This window comes from Protopterus annectens, chromosome 1.part2 (assembly GCF_019279795.1).
Source record: "Protopterus annectens isolate FY-2018-M chromosome 1.part2, PAN1.0, whole genome shotgun sequence".
In the NCBI taxonomy this organism is placed as follows: domain Eukaryota; kingdom Metazoa; phylum Chordata; order Ceratodontiformes; family Protopteridae; genus Protopterus; species Protopterus annectens.
The window spans coordinates 1084454656-1084476788 of NC_056727.1; the positions used below are offsets into that span (position 1 = coordinate 1084454656).

General features: G+C 38.4%; 1 protein-coding gene across 1 annotated transcript in view; it reads right to left on the minus strand.

The window, feature by feature from the left end:
* Window positions 1–11386, minus strand: part of LOC122792243 (ras-related protein Rab-39B-like) — a 419333-nt gene extending 407947 nt beyond the window's left edge. The window contains exon 1 of the mRNA XM_044059992.1: window positions 10679–11386. Coding sequence (XP_043915927.1) covers window positions 10679–10902 — 224 coding nt within the window. The 5' untranslated portion in view covers window positions 10903–11386. The remainder of the gene's footprint in view (window positions 1–10678) is intronic.
* Window positions 11387–22133: the final 10747 nt, after the last annotated feature.

A 22133-nucleotide genomic window follows, 5' to 3' on the forward strand; every position in this document is an offset into this window, starting at 1 on the left:
CATAGCTTGAACCCTTAGGCATCTGATTCAACGAAGTATGCTAAAAATTGTTGCAGATGTTGGAACTATTGTTAAAGAAAGAAGTGAATTTGTTTTATGACACTAAAGTAATGTCTTCCGGCTATTCCCGGTTAGGGGTTGCCACAGTGGAACTCCGGTCCACTAATGATTGGCAGTGGAATTTTACAGTGCTGAGTTGCCAGCCCGACGCCCAATCTTCAACGAATGCACACCCATTCACACTCGCACCTACTTGCATGTCTTTAACGTTACTCGACCGTGGGGAAGACATGCAGACTCCACACAGAAGGCACTACAGCCAAGAATCGAACGGGAGAACCTCTTGCTGTGAGGCGACAATGCTAACCGCTGCCCCACCGCGGCCTCACATTAAAATAGAAGCTAAATTAACACTCAGAAGTCTGCTAGCAAACAATTTATCCTCTGTACCCATCCCCAAAGATGAGAATGACCTGTAGGAGAAGATAAAGGCAATATCAATGTAATCATATAGGAGGACAGGAATGGCCCTAGGTCAACTGGTGCCCTAGGCAAAAGGGCTCCACGGCGCCCCCCCCCACTACACTTCCTGGTGCCCCCGTCCTGGTCTACCTACACCAAATAAATACTGGAAAAGCGCCCCTGCTAGACCAGCGCCCTAGGCGGCCGCCTAGTTGGCCTATGCCTAAGGCCGGCTATGAGGAGGATGGTTGAAAATATTAGTATTCAGAAATGACAGACATGAAAAATTACGACAACACATTCTGTACAGACAAAATAAATTACTGGAACTGGTATACAAAGATAAAATTACCAAAATATGAACATGCTTAAGAAATAGGTTGTTTTTATGTAAGAAGCATAAGTTAATCCATGATATGAGCAACCACAAAAGGGATTTACTCCTTCCTTGGCAATAGGATGAACATAATGTCATGATGTCATGAAGAAGTATTCAAGAAGTGACTAAAGGAGTGTCTTCAGCATCATCTTTTGGATCTTCTAGTCGAAATATCTAGCCAGAGTGTTTTTCTTGAAGATATGTCTAGTGAAGTTAACACTGATCTAAACAGTCTCCCTGTTACCTCCCACTAATTCTTTCTCTACAGTAAAACCCCAGAAATAACAAATAACAACAGCAAATACCCAATATGCTCATGGGGGGGATATTCAAAGAGGGTCATGGGCACAAGAATTAGATATAATTACGTAAACAGACTTGACTCTAGATACTATTACAGTTTCTTTATTAAGTGTTAGATTAGGGATTTCCATTTTAAAAATAGTTATTACAGAATAGACAGGCTAAAGGATAAAATAAATTGTGTTTTATTTATGCACAAAAGGCAGTTAAGCAGAAAGGAAAATAACCTTGCTGGCCAAGCATACAAAGACGGTTTATTAAAAAGGAAAGATAAGCATAAAGTGTGCAGACAGAATGTTCTTTTCTCAAGGAAAAGATCAGCTACAGAATGTTCCTAAATGAAGCACAGACAAAGCCTGAGACCAAGGTTAGAAAAACTTAATTTACGAGACTAAAAGCAATATAATATGCTGTGTTCAGGATAGCACGGCAGTTAAGGTTAGTAAGTTTGATCGACCTGTTACTTCAGAGAAGATGACAAACATTCGAGCCTGAGTACAGAAAACAGGTCATCTGGAGACTATGTCAGTTTACGCTGCTCAGGACAATCAGAATGACGTGCAGCAATTTGAATTGTTTATCAGTACTGTTAATGAAGACAGTATTCGGACATTGTGAATATTTAATAAAACCTTATTAAATGAACTACAGTGTTTGGAGAATTCATTCTGAATGCACAAGACTTGGTCCATAAGGAAGAGACTGACACCTATTCAGTACGAGCTTGGGTAATTAAGACTTTCGTTTCTCTGTCTTGTTGTATACAGTGTTTCCAGCGAATTATGGTACAATACAGCATTATCAAATCTTACATTAAGTAAAGGTGCTTCATTTATTCCTACAGTGGTTCCAAATGAAACAGCTTTGAAAACTGGCATTATGCATTTTTATCCAAACCTGTATCTGCATTTTTTATTTTCAAAAAAAAAAAAAACAATCTGCAACTACTACTGAATTTGGGAATACATTTGATTCTTGGGTCATAATGTCAGCAGGTACAAAATGCTGAATTTGAGTTTATACTCAGAACAAGACACAGACATGGCACTATTGCCATGACTTCTGAACCAGGGATAATGAATACTAGACATGTTGTTTGTATAGTCCCCCATTAAAAGCTGTAAACAGATGCAAGCTAAACAGCTCTATTATTTTGTTTGAAAAAGTTTTACTAACAATGTTGCGGTGGAACTGAAATGACTAAATTGCAGCATATTCAGTTTAACAAAATAAGAATGGATGAGTTTCCAGGAGTTCATGACTACAGTAATAGGTTACATATTAAACTAAGTAAATAAAAGACATAAATTTACATTACATAGTACACCTAAAAATATATAAACGTGCAAAATGTTGTTAGGCAGTCTGACATACAGTTAATATCTCACCGGACTGCCACCAATATGTGACATCCCCTGCTTAAAAGCCGGGTCCATAATTAATCCTTACCACTGACTTCAGTGTGAAAGTGTCATGGAAAACACCAGAGCACAGAGCACACGAGTAAAATTCCACAATTTCCCTTAAGAGCACAACAGGAACATGCTCAGTTTCCTGGGACTGAACTATATAGCTCTGTCCACCCCAAATGTAATCCTTTATCATACACTTCAGAGCAATGTGTTCCAGTTTAAGACCTCTGACTCACTCACACTCAGAATAAATTCAAATCTCATACACTCAAACACTTATGGGAAGCCTAAGACAGACTTCCAGCTGTGTCCCCTCCCCAATACAAATGATAAACACTGCCACCAGAGTCAGACAGGTCTACATGCCCTTCAAAGGGTGATCAATTGTTAAAAATTAAATATCAAAATAAATTATAGCTATGACCAGAAGCAGCCAGACATTCAAGGTGACCCGGGGAATATCAAACATGTATAAGCACTCTCTAAACTCTAAAGAATACACTGATTGTCCAGCCACAATGCAAAGTAATGAAAAACAATATTAAGTAAAATGATTACAAGAATGTAAATCAATAATTTTCAATAAACGTCACAATTCAATCACCAGAAATATAAAATTAAACTGTAGGATATAAGTCCATCATTTTAGAAAATCTCTATCTAAATAACTAAACTTTCCTAATCTAACTATAGAATACTGTCCCTGATCTAATTTAAAACATAACAGCAAGGCAAAGGCAGGTTTACAGTTTTTGCTGAGTCCTTTTTCTTAGGTATTGACTGCACAACACTATAACAGACTGCATCTCTTAACTAACTGCCCTTCAACTGACTTCAGCAGTCCCTTTTACAGTCCAGGTTAACAATCTCAACTGTTTATTTTAAAAATAACAATCAGCTGTTTGAAAAAGTTATTTTTCCTGTCAATCTGTTCAAATAATCACCTAGCAACCAGGAACATTCTAATGACATCACCTACTGATCAGCTCAATGTCCAGAGACAGTTTGTACTTTAGAATCTCCCTCACAAATATGTGCAATTAGAAATGTATCAAAACACTGACAGATTCTTTAAACATTATGTATAAACAGGGGAATACTCAACATTTTAAAAACGTATTTACATTTTCACAATTAGACATGCTGGCATACATTACAAGTTAATCTGAGAATATACACAACGCTCCTATCAGACATGTTAACACAGATGACAGTGTTTTCATTTTCTTCACAAGCAGCAATAATGAATCATTAAAATCATCAAATAATCATCTCAAAGAATATAATCCAGATGTGTTGTTTATACTTGAGACAGGATGACAACTATTTTTTTAGCCAAGGAACAAGAGAAACAAGTTAAACAATCATGGGTGTAACAACCCACGTTCTACCTATGACTCAAAAATCTTTGGTTAAACTGCAAAATTGTGGGATCATCCAATTGCTCCTTCCTTGAAGTCCTTCGCATACACTGTTGTAACATTTTTAGATCACTTTATGAAACTTTTCCTGGCAAATGCACCATTTATACTGAAAAATATAGCAGTTTTTGTTGAATAAACAGAACTGTGGGATCCAGAAAGATAAGTGCTATTGAGCAAGAGCTGATGCTACCAATCACTAAAATTCATTAAAACATAAGAATGGTTTGACTGCTGCAAACAATCTGTAGGGAAAAGTCCCAAAACAAATTTTGCTTTAACTCCGCCACATTTTTTTAAATACAGCTATTGTTTTACTGGTTCATTATACTTACAGTTTACAAGAACAGCAGTGGGTGCATAAAATACATATGTATATGCCAACATTTTTATGGGAGAAGAAGAACAGGACTGCTTTTCCTCGAAAAGTTCTTTGACAAAAAGTCGTATTCTATAGGCATTTTATAAATTATCTGATTTTATTTATAAAACAATTTTTTAATGTTTAATACTAAATAATATTTAATTGCAGTTATTTTATAAAATTTTTTTTTTTCATTTTTATTTATAAATCTCTAATGATTCTCAGGAATGTTTAGATCAACCCTATGAGACTCCTTATGGTCTGAGATATACAGGAGAATAGACTACAGAAGTATCAATGATCTGGATGATACCACGAGGAGATGCATCCCCATTAAGCAGTCTGTATATGAAATCCACTGCTTTTAATAGTTAGCGTCAAGCTAAGAGAGACCATTTCCCCCCTTTATGACAGCTTCTTCTCCTAGGGAGCTTTACTATGCTAATATTAGTCCCACACTGGCTACAGACTTTGAAAAGAGAAGATAAAGTTGAAAAATAGATTTTTAAAGCAAGGTTATTCTAATGAACAGTTTGACAATTGTGTAAAAAAGTTAAAACAACCTACGTGTATATGATGTATTTGCTTGGAAACTATGCAGAGAATACAGACATACTTTTTTAAGCACTGTCAAGGAACTGTTAGTACATGCTATAGAAAGTTACAGTGCACCTGAAGATGTGACAACGGTGACTAGAAATAAACATATTATAAGCAAATAATCATATGCTACATAAATAAAAAAGTTTCCCCTAGTAGAAATACTTATCTTTATTAAAAAATCAAACCATATTTTAAAACTGTTTTCTATCATATCATACTTTACAAGTATCACTTATGAGAAATAACAAAAACTAGCAAACAAACAATTCTATACATCATCTCCCAATACACAAAGCAGTTGCAACACAATATAACTTACAGGGTATTGCATAACTCTGTACTATCCCTGCAAGTCATGGTTTCATCACAAACATTTAATTATACATAAGCAATGCAGCATTCAGAATGCATCATGTGTTATTTATTGCTTATGTCTTTCTGCAAGTAAACCATAGGTTTAACTTCAATCTCATTTCTTTAGCAACACATCAGAGTATGTACATCCTTAGGCAACCTCACATACAGGTTAGTTTGGCAAAGCTTCACCATAACACATGTTTTTAACCACGCTGTTAAAACTAATCCAAATAATGTTAAGCAAGTACAGACACACTGTACAATCCATTTCAGTGGAGGTCCACAATACGAATTTCACCTAACTTTTTTATCAAGCAAAAGGTACATCAAGGAAACAACTGATCAAGTAATACAGCAGTTTATATAATTTAATATACCATAAACGAACACTTTTCAAACTGAGATTTATGTCTCTTCAAATTGTACATGCATTTTGAAATCTTTCTTCCAAGTAAGGAATCTTACATAAACACATCATTGTGTCAGTACTGTCATTCTTACCACATGACAGATCAGATGCAAGGACCTGTCCAAAGAGCAGGGATTACTCAGTCAGATGATGCTTTGCTCTGTAAGCAAGGCAATACTACAAATTAGCAAAATGTACAAGGAAAAAGCAATATGGTTCATTCCCTACATATTAAAACACTTTAAGAATGCAATGTACTCACTACTCTATCTGCAGACTGCCTGATCTGAGTGTTTTATGCATTGGATAAGCACTTATGTTCAACAGTATAATAACCTGCCCTAAATGTTATACAAACATTTCAGATCCAAGCACTCCCGCAATCTAGTTCAGTTTTCTGCTGTGTTAAACCCTGCTTGCTGTTCTGTTATTTAATGACATTAATGTAGTTATCCCACTTTTCCACATAAGTATAATAATTAGCAGAGACGCACAAATCATGTGTTCATGTATATTTAATGTCTGTTTAGCGGCACTTATTTTTGGAAAACCATGTGTCACCTTTAGGCTGTTTTTGAGGAAGATGGAAAGCACTCCACTGCTGAAGTAACAGCACTTCCTGCCCTTAATTAAACATTTTCACTTGTACCATTTGCAGACCCAGAACCATGCACATGTAAGAAGACAACTGACCAAAAACCACACTACCATTTCAGCCTTATCAAGCCTACTTCAGGAGGTCTGGTCAGGACCCTGACAATATAGTGGCTGAGTTAATCTGCCTAAGTCTCTCTCCACATAACTCATTACCTAAACTTTTTAGTCTGCTATAGGCACATTAAGTACATAACAGGTTTCTCTCCTCCCATATTTACATTTTAGTAATACAGGCAAGGGACTTTAGTGCTCAGAGAAAAGCTTATTACTACATGCATTTTCATCCAAGATATGGAAAAATCTTCAAAGAATAAAAATGGTACACAGTTTGCACTAAATGCATTGATGAACAAAATCCTTATATTTAGTTCTACCCTTATAGCTCTAGATATGAAGGTAATCCTCTAATACATTTGTAAAATTATATAAATGCTTTTGGCTAACTATTTATTAGTTAGCAGTGCTCCACACAATAATAACAGAGCAGTAAAAATGACTGTTCAAAGTGTAGTTAGGCAGCACAGAATGGTGGTCTGTAGAATGACATTGGTGATCAAGAAGAGGAAGAGGAGTGTGAGGGCAGCACCAATGATCAAATGGTGGAAATTGAAAAAGGGTGATTGTGAGGTGGTGTTCAGGGAAGAGTTAAGACTGGCAATGGGTGGCAGTGAAGTGTTACTGAATAGCTGGGTAACTACAGCAGAGCTAGTAAGGGAGACTGCTAGAAAGGTGCTTGGTGTGACATCTGGACAGAGGAAGGAGGACAGGGAGACCTGGTGGTGGAATGAGGAAGTACAGGATAGTATACGGAGAAAGAGGTTGGCAAAGAGGAAGTGGGATTGTCAGAGAGATGAAGAAAGTAGAGAGGAGTATAAGGAGATGAGGTGCATGGTAAAGAGAGAGGTGACAAAGGCTACGGATAAGGCGTATAGAAAGTTGTATGAAAAGTTGGACACTAAGGAGGGAGAAAATGACCTGTACCGATTGGCTAGACAGAGGGACCGAGTTAGGAAAGATGATCAGCAGGTAAGGGTGATAAAGGATAATGAGGAAAATGTACTCACAAGTGAGGAGAATGTGTTGAACAGATGGAAGGAGTACTTTCAGGGGCTGATGAATGAAGAGAATGAGAGAGAGGGAAGGCTGGATGATGTGGGGAAAGTGAATCAGGAAGTGCAATGGATTAGCAAGGCAGAAGTAAGGATAGCTATGAAGAGGATGAAGAATGGAAAGGCTGTTGGTCGTGATGACATACCTGTGGAAGCTTGGAGGTGTTTAGAAGAAATGGCAGTGGAATTTTTTACCAGATTGTTTAATGAAATCTTGGAAAGTGAAAGGATGCCTGAGGAGTGGAGAAAAAGTGTTTTGGTACCGATTTTTAAGAATAAGGGTGATGTGCAGAGCTGTAGTACAGAGGGATAAAACTGATCAGTCACAGCATGAAATTATGGGAAAGAGTAATGGAAGCTAGGTTAAGAATGGAGATGATGATTAGTGATCAGCAGTATGGTTTCATGCCAGGAAAGAGCACTACAGATGCAATGTTTGCTCTGAGAGTGTTGATGGAGAAGTACAGAGTAGGTCAGAAGGAGTTGCATTATGTCTTTGTGGACTTAGAGAAAGCATATGACAGGGTGCCTAGAGAGAAGTTGTGGTATTGTATGAGGAAGTCGGGAGTGGCAGAGAAGTATGTAAGAGTGGTACAGGATATGTACAAGGGTAGTGTGACAGCAGATCTGCCATGGGAGTGACAGATGCGTTTAAGGTGGAGGTGGGATTACATCAAGGATCAGCTCTGAGCCCTTTCTTATTTGCACTGGTGATGGACAGGTTGACAGACGAGATCAGACAGGGGTACCCATGAACTATGATGTTTGCAGATGACATTGTGATATGTAGTGAGAGTAGGGAACAGGTTGAGGAGGCCCTGGAGAGGTGGAGATATGCTCTAGAGAGGAGAGGAATGAAGGTCAGCTGGACTAAGACGGAATATATGTGTGTGAATGAAAGGGAGGATAGAGGAATGGTGAGGATGCAGGGAGTAGAGTTGGCAAAGGTGGATGAGTTCAAATACTTGGGATCAACAGTTCAGAGTAATGGCGAGTGTGGAAGAGAGGTGAAGAAGAGAGTACAAGCAGGGTGGAGTGGGTGGAGAAGAGTGTCAGGAGTGATTTGTGACAGACGAGTACCAGTAAGATTGAAAGGGAAGGTCTACAAAAGGGTAGTGAGACAAGCTATGTTATACGGGTTGGAGACAGTGGCATTGACAAAAAGGCAGTTGTCAGAGTTGGATGTGGCAGAGTTAAAGATGTTAAGATTTGCACTGGGTGTGACGAGGGTAGACAGGATTAGGAATAAGTATATTAGAGGGTTAGCCCAGGTTGGACATTTTGGAGACAAAGCCAGAGAGACGAGATTGCGTTGGTTTGGACATGTGCTGAGAAGGGATGCTGGGTATATTGGGAAAAGGATGCTAAGGATTAAGCTGCCAGGTAAGAGGAAAAAAGGAAGGCCTATGATAAGGTTTATGGATGTGGTTAGAGAAGACATGCAGGTCGTTGGTGTGACAGAGCAAGATGCAGAGGACAGGAAGAAATGGAAACAGGTGATCCGCTGTGGCGACCCCTAACCAGGAAAAGCCGAAAGAAGAAGAAAAAGAAGAACTAAAAATTACTGCTCAAACCTACAATTTTAGGATTTGTCCAAACATGACTGTAGTTGACTCTTTATAGACCATTGAAAAAATAATAAAATAAACTGATCTGTATTAAACAGGTGGTATGATGTGGTTAATATGATGTGCATATCCTTAGATTTACTCACCAACCCTAAAATATAACGAGCAAGACTAATTCAGATACACAGGACACTGCCAGTCTGGGAAAACATTCCTCTTCAGTTATTGCTGGTGTTGTAGGCCTCTACGCTGACGTCAGGCATACTCTAGGTCGGCTGTGATTATTTTTTTAGCAAAGCTCAAACACATAATCATAGATCCTATAGCACTTATAATATATATCTATACACATGTGCTTAGAAATAAGAACACTAAACTCCCCCAATGAAAAAGTTACAGTCTTGCAGTTACAAGACATTTTTTCACTTCAGTGTTATTGCACATTATTCATCCTGGCAACAGTGCATGTTAAATGCTGGGTCAAACTTCTCAAATTAAGATAATGCATTATTGTTCACAATATCTACTTCAATAAAGGTCTGTGTATCAAATCAATAGCTAATCTATAAGATACTTCCTTAACAATATGTTCTTTTTCCATAATGCGTTGTTTGTAAGTTCAAGAAAAAAAAATCACTGACTTGAAATCGACAAGTAGAACTATCTTAACCTAGCCCTGGAGTTTTATGCCATATTCAATTAATGCATTGGAAGAGACTGCTATTTTATTATTTATTCTGTTTCTAAACCAGGTGATTAAGTTTGTACAAGAACCTTTTCAGCCACGACCCAAGCATGCACAACGGGTATATATAAGCACATAGTTATAACAAAACTCACTACACATTGAAAAAATACTAATAAAAACAGATTTGAAATAAAAAGTACTCCTCTAAACTAGCATGTTTTGATTGCACAGAATCTTCTTTCGCTTTTACCCTTTTCCGAGAAATTTCATGCAACACTCACTGGAGTTCTGGTCGTATTACAGGAAGGAACATTTACATATATTGGGGAGTTCATCTACTGATTAAAAATGCACTGTGTGTAACCTATAAAATCCAACAGGTAAAGAACATTAATTTCATCCGAAGACCTCCTTAATCTTCACACGGTGCACGTACCTTCTTTTTGGAGGCAACAGGGGGCAATGGAGAATGATGGTTTGCAATGACTTGGATTCCCCTGAATAGAGATTATAGGACTCGTATTCACAAAATTGATGCTGTAAAGTTAAGGCTACAGCATCAATCTAATAAAACGCTGGCATACAGGAACATTACAAAGCATGTCATTTCAGCTCAGGGTGCAGCATGGTCAGGATGTGATCGAGCCTGGTGACAGACTACTATGAAACAGAATGCCAAACGTTTGCTCTGATTATGCATTTCCAGTGCATTATTCCTACAAAAAAAATGCACCTCCACAACACACACACAAAGAAAACAAGCAGCCATCGCTGCCCGCTTATGGAACGTGGGAGAAAAACGGCACCCCCCCCCCCAAAAAAAAAAAAGATGAATAGGATTGCATACTCCCACTCCCGACAATTTTCATGTTACAGATCCCCAAAGGCCAAGAATTCTGCATTACACACAGACCATTTAAAAAAATACTTTTACTCTGTCTCTAACCTGAACTTCTCTTGGCCAGCTGTGTCCCACAGCTGCAGTTTAATGACAGGGCCACCTCGCTCTGGATCCATTGTCACCGTACGAGTGTAGAAGTCCACACCAACAGTTGGGTCTGAGGTGGTTGTGAACTGGTCCTCAGTGTACCGACGCAGCAGCGACGACTTGCCAACTGTGGAGTCTCCTAGGGCGATGATGCGGAACTGGAACTGCCAAGGAACCTCCATCACACGGTGACAATTTCACTCTACCTTTATGTGAAAAAAAGCGACGAAAACGATCCACAACCTAGAGCAAGTCACGTGGGTTTTTGAAGGCGGTTTTTCTTCTTCTTTTTTTTTACTTTCACTTATAATATGGTGATTCCGCAGCACCTCTTCTCCTTACGGTGCGAACGGTAAAGATACTGAACCAATGTCTGAGCATCATGTGACGAAAGTAGCAGAGTCTGAGCAAAGGCGGGGGAGGAACGGAATCCACGTGCAAGAGGTAGGCACTGCCCAGGTTAGATGGCAGTGCCCGAAGGGCCGCGTTTTAGGTGCACCTGGGTGATGTGGTTTCGAGTCGCTGGACAGGGGTTACCGGGCCCACTATAGTAAGATAGTGAGATAATTGTTGGCTTAGCTGTAAAAACGCAAGACGATGGTCATGCAATAATGTTAGACTACCTCGTCTGGCGAGAAGTAATATTCTGTTCACAGGTGGAGAAAGAATTGTGAAACCGTAACTTTTAGATGTCTGTAGTTTTCAGTGTTCCTCGTTTTGCCCTAGAATCAGCATTAATTACCAGATTATATAATAAGCCTGTAAACATGTCAGGGTAAGCATGGTTTTATAGTTCTTGATTAAGGCATACGTTATTCTGTTATATTGATATTTTAAGAACAGTCCCGATCCTGGGTAATCTTTAGTTATCCTTTATTTTTGAGTGCAAGAGGTTGCCTTGAGAGCATGCCTGACAAAGCCAAAAATAACGGGGAGGCAAAGGCCCAAAAATAGGGACACATTTTAAAATTGCTCTTATAAACTTAGAAAGATGTTAGAATAAAATGCATTGTGGTAGCATTCATGTTCTGAAGAATATGAAGTCTGAAATTCAAAAGTATGTCGTTATTTAATGACATTAATCATCAACGATTTTCTATAAAAACACAAATTTTAAGGGGAGAAGACCAAAAACATAAAGCCGAAATCTTGATAGTTGAGAGGTATGTCCAAAACATTATTGTGAGACATGATGCGAGCATTTTTAAATACCAACTGTATCAGGTACCTCTCAAATGTCCAGTTTTTTGCCTCATATATTTGGTCTACTCCACATAAAATTTGTGATTTTCTGGATTTCTTTGGCAAATCAGTGATGATTAAATTCACTAAATAATGACAGGAATTTGGGTTTCACACATTATTTCCTTCTGAAAATGAATGGTAACACAAGCACTTTTATTCTAGCAGCTTTCTAAGAGCTATTGATACAATTTGTCCCTATTTGGGGGGCTTTGTCGCTCATTATTTTAGCTTTGTCCTGATTTTTTGTGCTAACAGGTTGAGAGCTAGCAAATGATGTTGAGGAGATGAAATTGTGCATGCATATCTGTGCCAGTTTTAGCAGTTTGAGGGTTCTGGGACATGATTAACGGTATGTGCAGCCCTAGTTAAGATTTGTAGTGAAATACTTGTGCTTCCTATGAAATTAAGTTTTTAAAATATTCTCATCTGAAATATCTACTGTGACATCTACGAAAGGGACACGAGTCCCAATCTTCAAACTGTCAAATTTTAACCCAAACCTGTTATTTTGTAAGTCAGCTATCAATTCATCAACTACTTTTAATTGACTTGTAAATACCTACTTATTATTGTAATAGACTTAACATCAATGTAAGCAATGATAGGGACTATATATTTGTAAACTTTTACTAATTGTTATATAATTTCTGTTTTTATCTTCTAAATTGTATCATCATATACTTTTGTTTTCATGTACTCTTCCTGTACTATAACAGCCTGTTATTTATATATTGTATCTATGGAGCTTTTCACCCCAGGACTCCATTGAAAATGGGCTCCTTCTGTCCAATGAACCACCCTGACAAACAACCTTCAAATAAATAAATGAATATGTAATTGGAAAGTATTTCTTTAATTGTTTAATTGATGCATTTGCATGTGTATATATGGGGCAAGGTTTTTACATTGTGTTATAGTCCTTGAAGGCTTTAGCCGAGACGTCAGAGTTTTATTAAATTTGTTGGATATACTGGTGGTTGTTTCTTTTTTTCTTTACACAACCCTGTTTGAATTTGACAAGGGCAGGACCTGCATACTTAAGCTAGTCATCTTCTTTGAAAAAGTTACTGAAGCAATGGATGACAGCAAAACAGTGCACATCTTATATCTAGACTCACAAAGGTGTTTGACACCATCCCACACTCGGGTATCATAGATTTTTCTCCCAGTTACATATCAATCCCTCTGTAACATTTGATAGCAAACCGGCTGACAAATAGAACCAGGAAGTTAGGGTGGGTGGCTAAACTTCCTGAAAAAGACCTGCCACTTGCAGTGCACCCCTTGATTAAGTCCTTGGGTCACTTCTCTTTGGCATTTACTTCTCAGAGGCAAAAGCTAAAGTTAAGGGTTTTTGGCTGACCAAGTTTGCATTTACCTGTCCAAACATTTGTCACAACTGGAATGACCACAAAGTTTTCTCATTAAAAAAATCAAGGGCTTAAATCATTAAAAACTATACAGACCATCTCAAAGTCTTATCCCTCTCTCAGTATCATACAGGCAACATCTGCCCTGCGTATAGAACTCCAACAAACTCTGTCCTGTCAGATATATTAGACATTCCCCAAGTCCAACCGTGTCATAAACATGTGCTCAAGGGATATCGAACTCTTTTGCAAAATAAAGAGAAATTTTGGAGGGATAAGTTTGTATTACAGAGAATACTATATAGAGACCTGTTCCACTCCACATAAAGCAAAGAACTTCTCTTACCCTCTCTTACTCTGTTCAGATGTAATTTGGATGAGTGGAAGGGTAACTGCAAATCCAGCCTAGTTTAAAAACCCTGTCCTTCACGAATAGGTGAAACATGTAAATATTTCAACATAGCCTTTCTCTAGGTTATTTGTGCACAGAATAATAAGGGCTAAAAACTATCACAGGAATATAATGCTGTTTTTTTAAGATACTCACAGATCAATTGTCTAATAAGTATCTATGAATTCATATATATATATATATATATATATTCAATATATATGTATATACACATATATATATATATATATATATATATATATATATATATACATATATATATATATATATATATATATATATAGATATATATATATGTTCCATTGGTCTGGTCATGGCATGCATTTATTGGGTGTCACTACTTTTAGTTATTTTCATCTGTGCTTAAAGTGATCAAATGATATGACAGTCGAACTGCAACAGTTTGACTGTAATATATTTTTAGGAGTTATTCTCTTTCTCTTCGGTTGTGCAACCATGGAGTTAGTATATTTAATTTCTGGGGGTATGGGTGAAAAGCCTCTCATGTAAAGAGGGTTGCCAGATTTCTGAATGGCCAGGTAGGGACTAAAAAAAAAAAAAAAAAGGTCTTCCACATCTAACAGAAGTAGCTCTGTTTATTTTTTTATTTGATTGGTCCGGGCCAATCAAAAATAAATAAACACAGAGCTACTTCTGTTTAATGCGAAACATCGCAGTTCCACATTACACAGAAGTAGCTCTGTTTTGCGATGTTTTGATTGGCCTGTGTACTGGTATACGGGCCAATCAAAAATCGCTAAACATGGAGCTACTTCTGTTTAATTCGGAACTACGATGTTCCGCATTAAACAGAAGTAGCTCTGTTTTGCGATGTTTTGATTGGCCCATATGCCGGTATACGGGCCAATCAAAACAGAGCTACTTCTGTTTAATGTGGAACTGCGATGTTCCGCATTAAACAGAAGTAGCTCTGTTTTGCGATGTTTTGATTGGCCCGTATGCCAGTCAAAAATCGCTAAACACGGAGCTACTTCTGTTTAATGTGGAACATCGCAGTTCTGCATTAAACAGAAGTAGCTCTGTTTTGCGATGTTTTGATTGGCCCGTATACTGGCATACGGGCCAATCAAAAATCGCTAAACATGGAGCTTCATTTAATGCGGAACTTCCGCATTAAACACAAGAAGCTCTGTGTTTAGAGATTTTTGATTGGCCGGTATGCCGGTATATGGGCCAATCAAAAAAAAAAAACAAAGCGGAGGCTGCCCGGGATTTAAACCGGCAGGGCGGGACTCAGGATCAGGCTGCTGATTTCGGGACAGTCCCGCCCAAGTAGGGACATCTGGCAACCCTGCATGTAAAAGCAGTTTGTATTTTTTGTGAGGTGATCACAAATGTAACACTTTTGTTTTTATTTGTAATCACTTCACTTCAATTTTTTTTTGTATATGATAGTGATTGACAATGAACTTGTAAAACAAATGTCTTTACTGTCTATCAAAGTTCATCAGTGAACTAAATAAATATATTCATATTTATGTACATTAAACATCAAGCAAACTCCTTAGTGATTGCCATCATTTCCAACTAAGTAATCTAAAAAGTAATTTATTTATTTGTTTAACATTTATTTTACCAGGATAAGTCTAGCTGGACATCATGTGTCCTTTTTCAGTGGAGTCCTGGGGAGAAAAGCTCCAAAGAAATAACAGTGTACATACATGCTTTAGATAACAATAAAATAATTAAAATAATTGAAAATATAAATCAACAGCTTATATTAACAACTATCAGAACTGAAACAAAAGTCAACTTTTACATGGGGGCTCTACCTCCACACCCGCAGAAGTCTGACCATTGCATAAGCCAACAATGCCAACAATCCTACTATAAGTGGATAATATTGCAAACATTTTGGCACTTGATAAAATGCAAGCAGCAACAAATCATATAGCCATATATATATATATATATATATATATATATATATATATATATATAGTGAGTACATAATATATATTTATTTATTGTTTAATTTTGTATTTGTATCTATCGGGTTAGAGCAGTGATCTCCATGGACCTATTTCAGACTCAGCCAGGGAGCAGCAAGTGGTTATGTGACTTGCTCTGAGTCCCACAGTTAGGCAATGGAGGCTGAGGGAATCAAACTGTGACCCACTAGACCACAGGAAACCGTTCATTAACAGCTCCTTAATCCTCTGCACTAACTGCCAGGCATATAGTGCAAGTCTAAAAAGGACTGGATATGTGGAAAAACACAGGCATACTCAGTAATCCAAAACTAAAATGTTTAAACCCCTTGGTTTTGCACTTTCAAAAGAGAACACACAGTAACTTAATGAATTTCTCAGAACAATGTTTACTCCATACATCTTCTCCAGGGCACAGGCTGTCACCTAATACAAGGAAAGACCAGGCCTTCAGGCCTTTCCCAGCGCCAACATTCAGTCCCTAACAAAAAGGTACTTCCACAAGGTATACTTCACAAGTTCTGCTTGACATTTTTAGCTCAAACTGGACTCCCCGACACCAGGCTTGCAGGATTATTCGTCCAATGCAGGTCTTTTTTCATATTAACTTCTATGTGAGGAACTAACTTCTTCATTTAGCCATCTTGGTAACATCCTTTGATATCATAGTAATTGGCAGCCAAGACCTTGTGATACCTATTGTTATGTCACTGCTGTATTTCCTGGACTGTCTGCATGTGCTCACTTTCTATAGCCATTACCAACTTTAATCTAGCCTGAAAACTGACATAGTGTTTCCTTAGCAATGTCAGTCAGCTGTTATAGATGCGTGCTGTACAGATGTTCAAATGGGGTAAACCCAGTTGAAGTTTGCAGCTTACGTTGACCTCAGACACTAAGTGAGGTAACAACTGATCCCAATTTTACTGTCTGCATCCACAACATTCCCCATTGTGGATTTTGGTATTTTACTTAACCTTTCTGCTAATCCATCTGTCTGCAGATGATTGACCAGTGTCTTCAATTGTTTGAATTTAAAGCACTAGTGTTGCTAGTGCAGTACCCCCTAACATAAAAGGAGTGCACTTCTTTTTCTATGTTTGTTTCAATTTTTGTACTAATGCTGCTTGTACGTTTTTGTGCTTTCATCTGTCTTGTTCAGATTTTTACTTCAGAATTTCTTGTTGGTTCATCTTCATTTGCTATGCTAGTATCTATTACAGTTTGGAGTTTATGTTGCTGTAATATTGGAGCATATGTTTGGTAACAGACAGGATCCTTTTTACTGTCTAACCACAACATTCTGACTCACATTGCAATTACTGGGCCAAATCCCTTTTAGGTTTGATTCTAAGTCGCTGTGTGAGTATTACTACCTTTTTGTTTTCCACACACACACATTCGTATGCTGAATGGATGTGCAATCCTGCCACAGTGTATCTATAGATTCCCTCTCTTCCCTTATTTTCCTTTGTGTTTTAAAATAAGGGAAGCCTGTTATTAGTATTCCATAACGGGTTAAATCAGGGTGTTAACAAACAATGTCTGAATTTCCATATCTGTAAGGAGATACTGTTTTCTATAACAATGAATGCATATTTATCTTTATGTATTTGTCTTTGTTTACCAGGAAAATCCGACTGGGCAATACCCATTTTCAGCAGAGGCCCAGGGAGAAAAACTCCATTTGCTTACATTGCATTATATTAAGTTCCAGTCAAACACAGAGTACATTTCTATTTACATTTATGCACAAACAGTAGTTATATTTATACATAAACATTCTAAGATGTTATAGAGCCCCAGATTTACTAATCTTCCGTGTAAGACTAGATTAGTCTTACATGGAAGCGCCAGTATAAGAGTATGATGGCAGCGAGCCATGCATATTAATGAGGGTGTACTGCCTCAACTCTAAAGCTTACACAGAGCGTGGACGAGTGTAGGGGGCATGTCAGACTGCCGAGCAGTCCAAAAATCCATGCCCCTGCAATGAAGAAATGCCACAATTTCGAGTTACATGAGCGAGTCCACTGACACGTGTACAATGTAACACTACACTCCCCCATATGTTAAACAGCTGACAAAATTAAAAATAAAAAGAATTATATATATTTTTTTCTTCCGATATAGCTTCCCATATTTGCCTAGGTTTGCCCATTGCTTAGCTACAATTAGAAGCTTAGACACCAGAAGAGGATAATAAGAAAAAATATATGCAAATTAATAAAATAGCAATAGTGTAATGGTTAGAGCCTTCGCACAAAGAGAAGGCATTCCCGTTTCAAGTCCCACTACTGCACATTCCATTTTCTGGGGGAAATCTGTATACAAAAATATTTCCTCACATTTTTTATGTATAAGTTTTGTAAAAAGCATTGAAATGTTAAATGTAGTAGTGAACGAATTATACATATGTATATATATATATATATATATATATATATAATATATATATTTTTATATATATATATATATATGCATATATAAATTTATATATATATATATATATATATAAAGTTTTATATATATATATATATATATATATATAAAGTTATATGAAGGTGAAATGGTTATGCATTCTGAAGCATGAGTACCCAATTTTAAGCAATATAAAGCACTGCTAAGCACATTTTGCCATTATTGAGCATATTTAAATGCAATTGCGTATAGCTGCACACCACACTAACTAGCGCAACCACAACATATTTGCGTGTAGCTGTGCACCGCGCTAACAAGCGCAACGTCAAGCAACGTTGGGCAAAGTCGGGCAAAGTTGAGCAAAGTCAGTTAAACACGCTCACACCTCCTTTACTGTACCTTAACCAGCCAGGTCTGGCCAGCAGGAAAATAAAAAGCAGTGACAGGACTCAAACTCAGGATACTGTGCACTATAGTCACAGTACTTAACCACTAAGCCATGACAGCATTTCACAAACATGCACTTTCAACAGACACATATCTATCAAAGGAATTTTAAACATTGCCAACATCAGCTAAGCAGGCGTGCCTACAGCTAAGTTTTTCTAAAACTGGTCAATCACAAATAAGTGCGGGAAATGAGGCATATTTAAGTTCCACAGGCAGGAATACTTGCTATAACTGGTTGTAGCTTCCTTCTACAGTCAGCATGGCTGGTGTTGGTGAAGGCACTCGATTTAGAGCGCAACGCTGGGGCATCCAGGAGTCCAAAGTAATGGTTTGGCTCCTTGTCCACAGTCATGAGGAAAGACTCCTGCGGGGCCAGTACCAGGGTACCCAATATAAAACGGAGGCCTGGAACAGTCTTGCCTGTGATCTCACCAGTGCCACTGGTGTTCCTCGGACTGGTGAGCAGGCCAGGCACCATTATTCTGACCTGAAGCGACGTAGGGAGGATCATCTGGACCAGTGGATCCAGGAATACCGTACAATGCCTAATGCCCCAGTACTGAGTAAGTAGCCATTGTATTAAGTAGTTAAGAATTGCTATGCTTGTCTATACTATGGATAGGTATGTCTTAATATCACTGCATTTACTTCATAGCTGCAGGTGTCCGGGCTATGAGCCAGCAAGCCCATGACGATAGGCTGCAAAGGCTGCGTCATGAGGCAGGTTAGTAATTATTCTGCAAGTATTGTTATATAAAATAAATGAGAGCGCCTTCAAAAAGTCTTTTAACCCAATAAATAAAGGTGTAATAATCCTTTAATAAATGTATGATTCATGGAGTGCGTCTGTGTCATTTTCTTTGATATGTTGTTGAACTGTTGCATTCTACAAATAGTAGTGTTGTATTAAGCAGTGTCAACCCACACTTGGGTAGGCCCATATAACATGGATGAAGGGAGTGCCAGTATCTTGTATGCATATGTACAGCCCTCAACTGTTGGTTCATGGCCAGCATGTATAAGTTAATCTGGCACATGAGTAGCTTGGTTATGTGTTCCTCAGAAATGTCAGTGTGCTGCCAGAAAGGTAGGGAGCTGTTAACATATAACTGATGCTTTCACCTGAACATATCTAGATAATTATATGAAAGTAGATCTGTCAGTGTACCATCTTAGCAGTAGTGTGTGTGAGCAACTCTCAAAATATGTTGCAGTAACATCTGCATCTTGGACAGTTTGTATGTAAGATACAGCTCATGTATATAATGATCTAGCAAAATCCAATTGCACAATATAAGGACATTGGGTAGTGTAATAATACATGTAAGGGACATATAACTGCAGTTAATAGGAATGTAGTGAAAACTGGAAGGATATATAAGTTGGTAATTGAGCTATCTTTTCCCACCCTACTGTATGTGCATAAAAATGCAATTCCACACCTCAATCAGTATGTCTAATTTCAAAACATTTGTTGGGATATATGTCCTACTGGTTTATAAATATTTGCATTTATTTCTATGCATGTGCCCTGTTAAAATACCACAATATTGGTGGCCTGTTGCCATCAATTCAACCTGCATGCTGTTGTAATGTCCACTAATGTTCTATATATGCATGTGTTATGCTTGCTTTTCAACTGTTGAAAATCTGGTGTGTTGGTTTAATGGGAATACTTCTGCATGCAGTTATAACTAATTGGGAATGCTGTTGACTGTTACTAACCCATATCTTTATTAAACTCTCCAAAACATAGTTCGTATGGCCCTGTGCCACCTTTGGGTGGAAGTGCTGCAGGGGATGGGGCTCGGCCCCCCCAGTGCAAGCATGGGCGGAGGGACACCCATCACCCTTCGAACTGTCTGGGCTGTGGTGCGTAGAGAGATTGAACGTTCTGTTGCAGAATCTCTACGCCAGCTTGAGGCCCGAGTTGCGCAACCCCCCGGGTCAGCCTGCCCCTCCTACACAGCCCCCAGCACAGCCACCCTCTGGGCCGTGAAGGTGCAGTGGTGACTGCCCATGGGTGGGGACCTCAGTCCCACTGTTTCCATCTGGGGGCTCATGGGCTTGCAATTTCCAAACATCCCTCCCTGTCAAAGGTGTTCACCCACCACGTGTCATATACCGCCCCTGTATGTTTCTTGTTTGTCTCGTCTGTTTACCTCCCCAACCTACCTCCCCAAATATACCTACTTCCCGTACCCCACATTCCACTCTCACCTTAAAAAAAAAGGGGGCAATCTGCTCCCAAAAAAAAATTACGCCCCATACATAGATGTCCATTTTGCACACATGTCCACTGGACACATGAAATGTTATTTAATTGGCATTACAACATACTTTGTTGTCCTCACCTCTCTCTCAGGGTTTGAAGGGTTCATATCTACCTCCAAATTTATTGCATATGCACAGCTGTTGCTGTTGAAGAAATGGGCAGCTATGGAACTTCCCTAGACCCATCATGCACATTCCAAGCTATTTTCCATACTGTCTTTCCCTCTTTGTGCCCCTTTTTCACCACTTTCCTATCTCCTCATTTTTCTTTCAAAGAAATTAGCACGGGGGTGAGCAGGAGTAAGCACTATTAAGCAGTAGTGAGCGGGTTTGCGCTTGGCTAAGCAATGCGCAAACCCACTTACAACTGCTTAAAAGTGCCTTAGTCACTCTATATGTGAGGGCCCTTGTTCTGCTCATTAGCAAAATAAAACACCTCTGTAAGTCTCGAACCCCGGACCTTGCACACAGTACACAACATGAAGTACCACTAAGCCACGCTAGAGATACATCAAGTTGGTGCTTAAATAATTATATCATGTATCAGAATGAGTGAATGTAAAGGAAAATTAGGAATACCATACCACACAACTTGTTCTTTGGATGTTGACCAACAGTTGATGTGGGATTACGTTACATGATAGTGATAAGAGAAGCAGCCATTCTAGCAGGAAATAATGTTACACTATCACGTTACAACCCCACACAGTATCACAGCAGGACAAACACTGGCATATCTGTTTAGGGCAGAGGCCATACCTCCCAACCTTCCCTAATTTTCAGGGATGTCCCTGATTTTGACACAAATTTTAGCTCTGTACCTCTGAATCCCTCCTAAAAGTACTGACTTTGGGCAGAAAGGTAGTGAATTACACTTAATGAATAATGATAATAATTAAGAGTTAGACACTTCTTTTACTTCAGAAAAGCTGTATTAATTCATATGTTCTGATTCTCTCAATGTTTCAACTTAATGGCACTAATATTTTAAAGGTGTCCCTGATTGTCCCTGACTTTTTCTTGACTTTTCCCTGAGTCTGTTTAAATATGTACCTGATTGGTTGAGAGGTCGGGCAGAGGCAGAAACACAGAGGCATATTAGCCTTTCTGCTGTTACACACTGTGCAAATAGCTTTGGAAGGAGTTTCGGAAGCATACCCTTATGTAGGAATCCAACACTGAAATACAAATGGATGTAGCCATGTACTGGTAGCAACCAACTGTAAGAATGCCATTGCTCTATTGCTGAAAAGAACTGTGTGGTGCACAGACAAAAAATAACAGGCTAT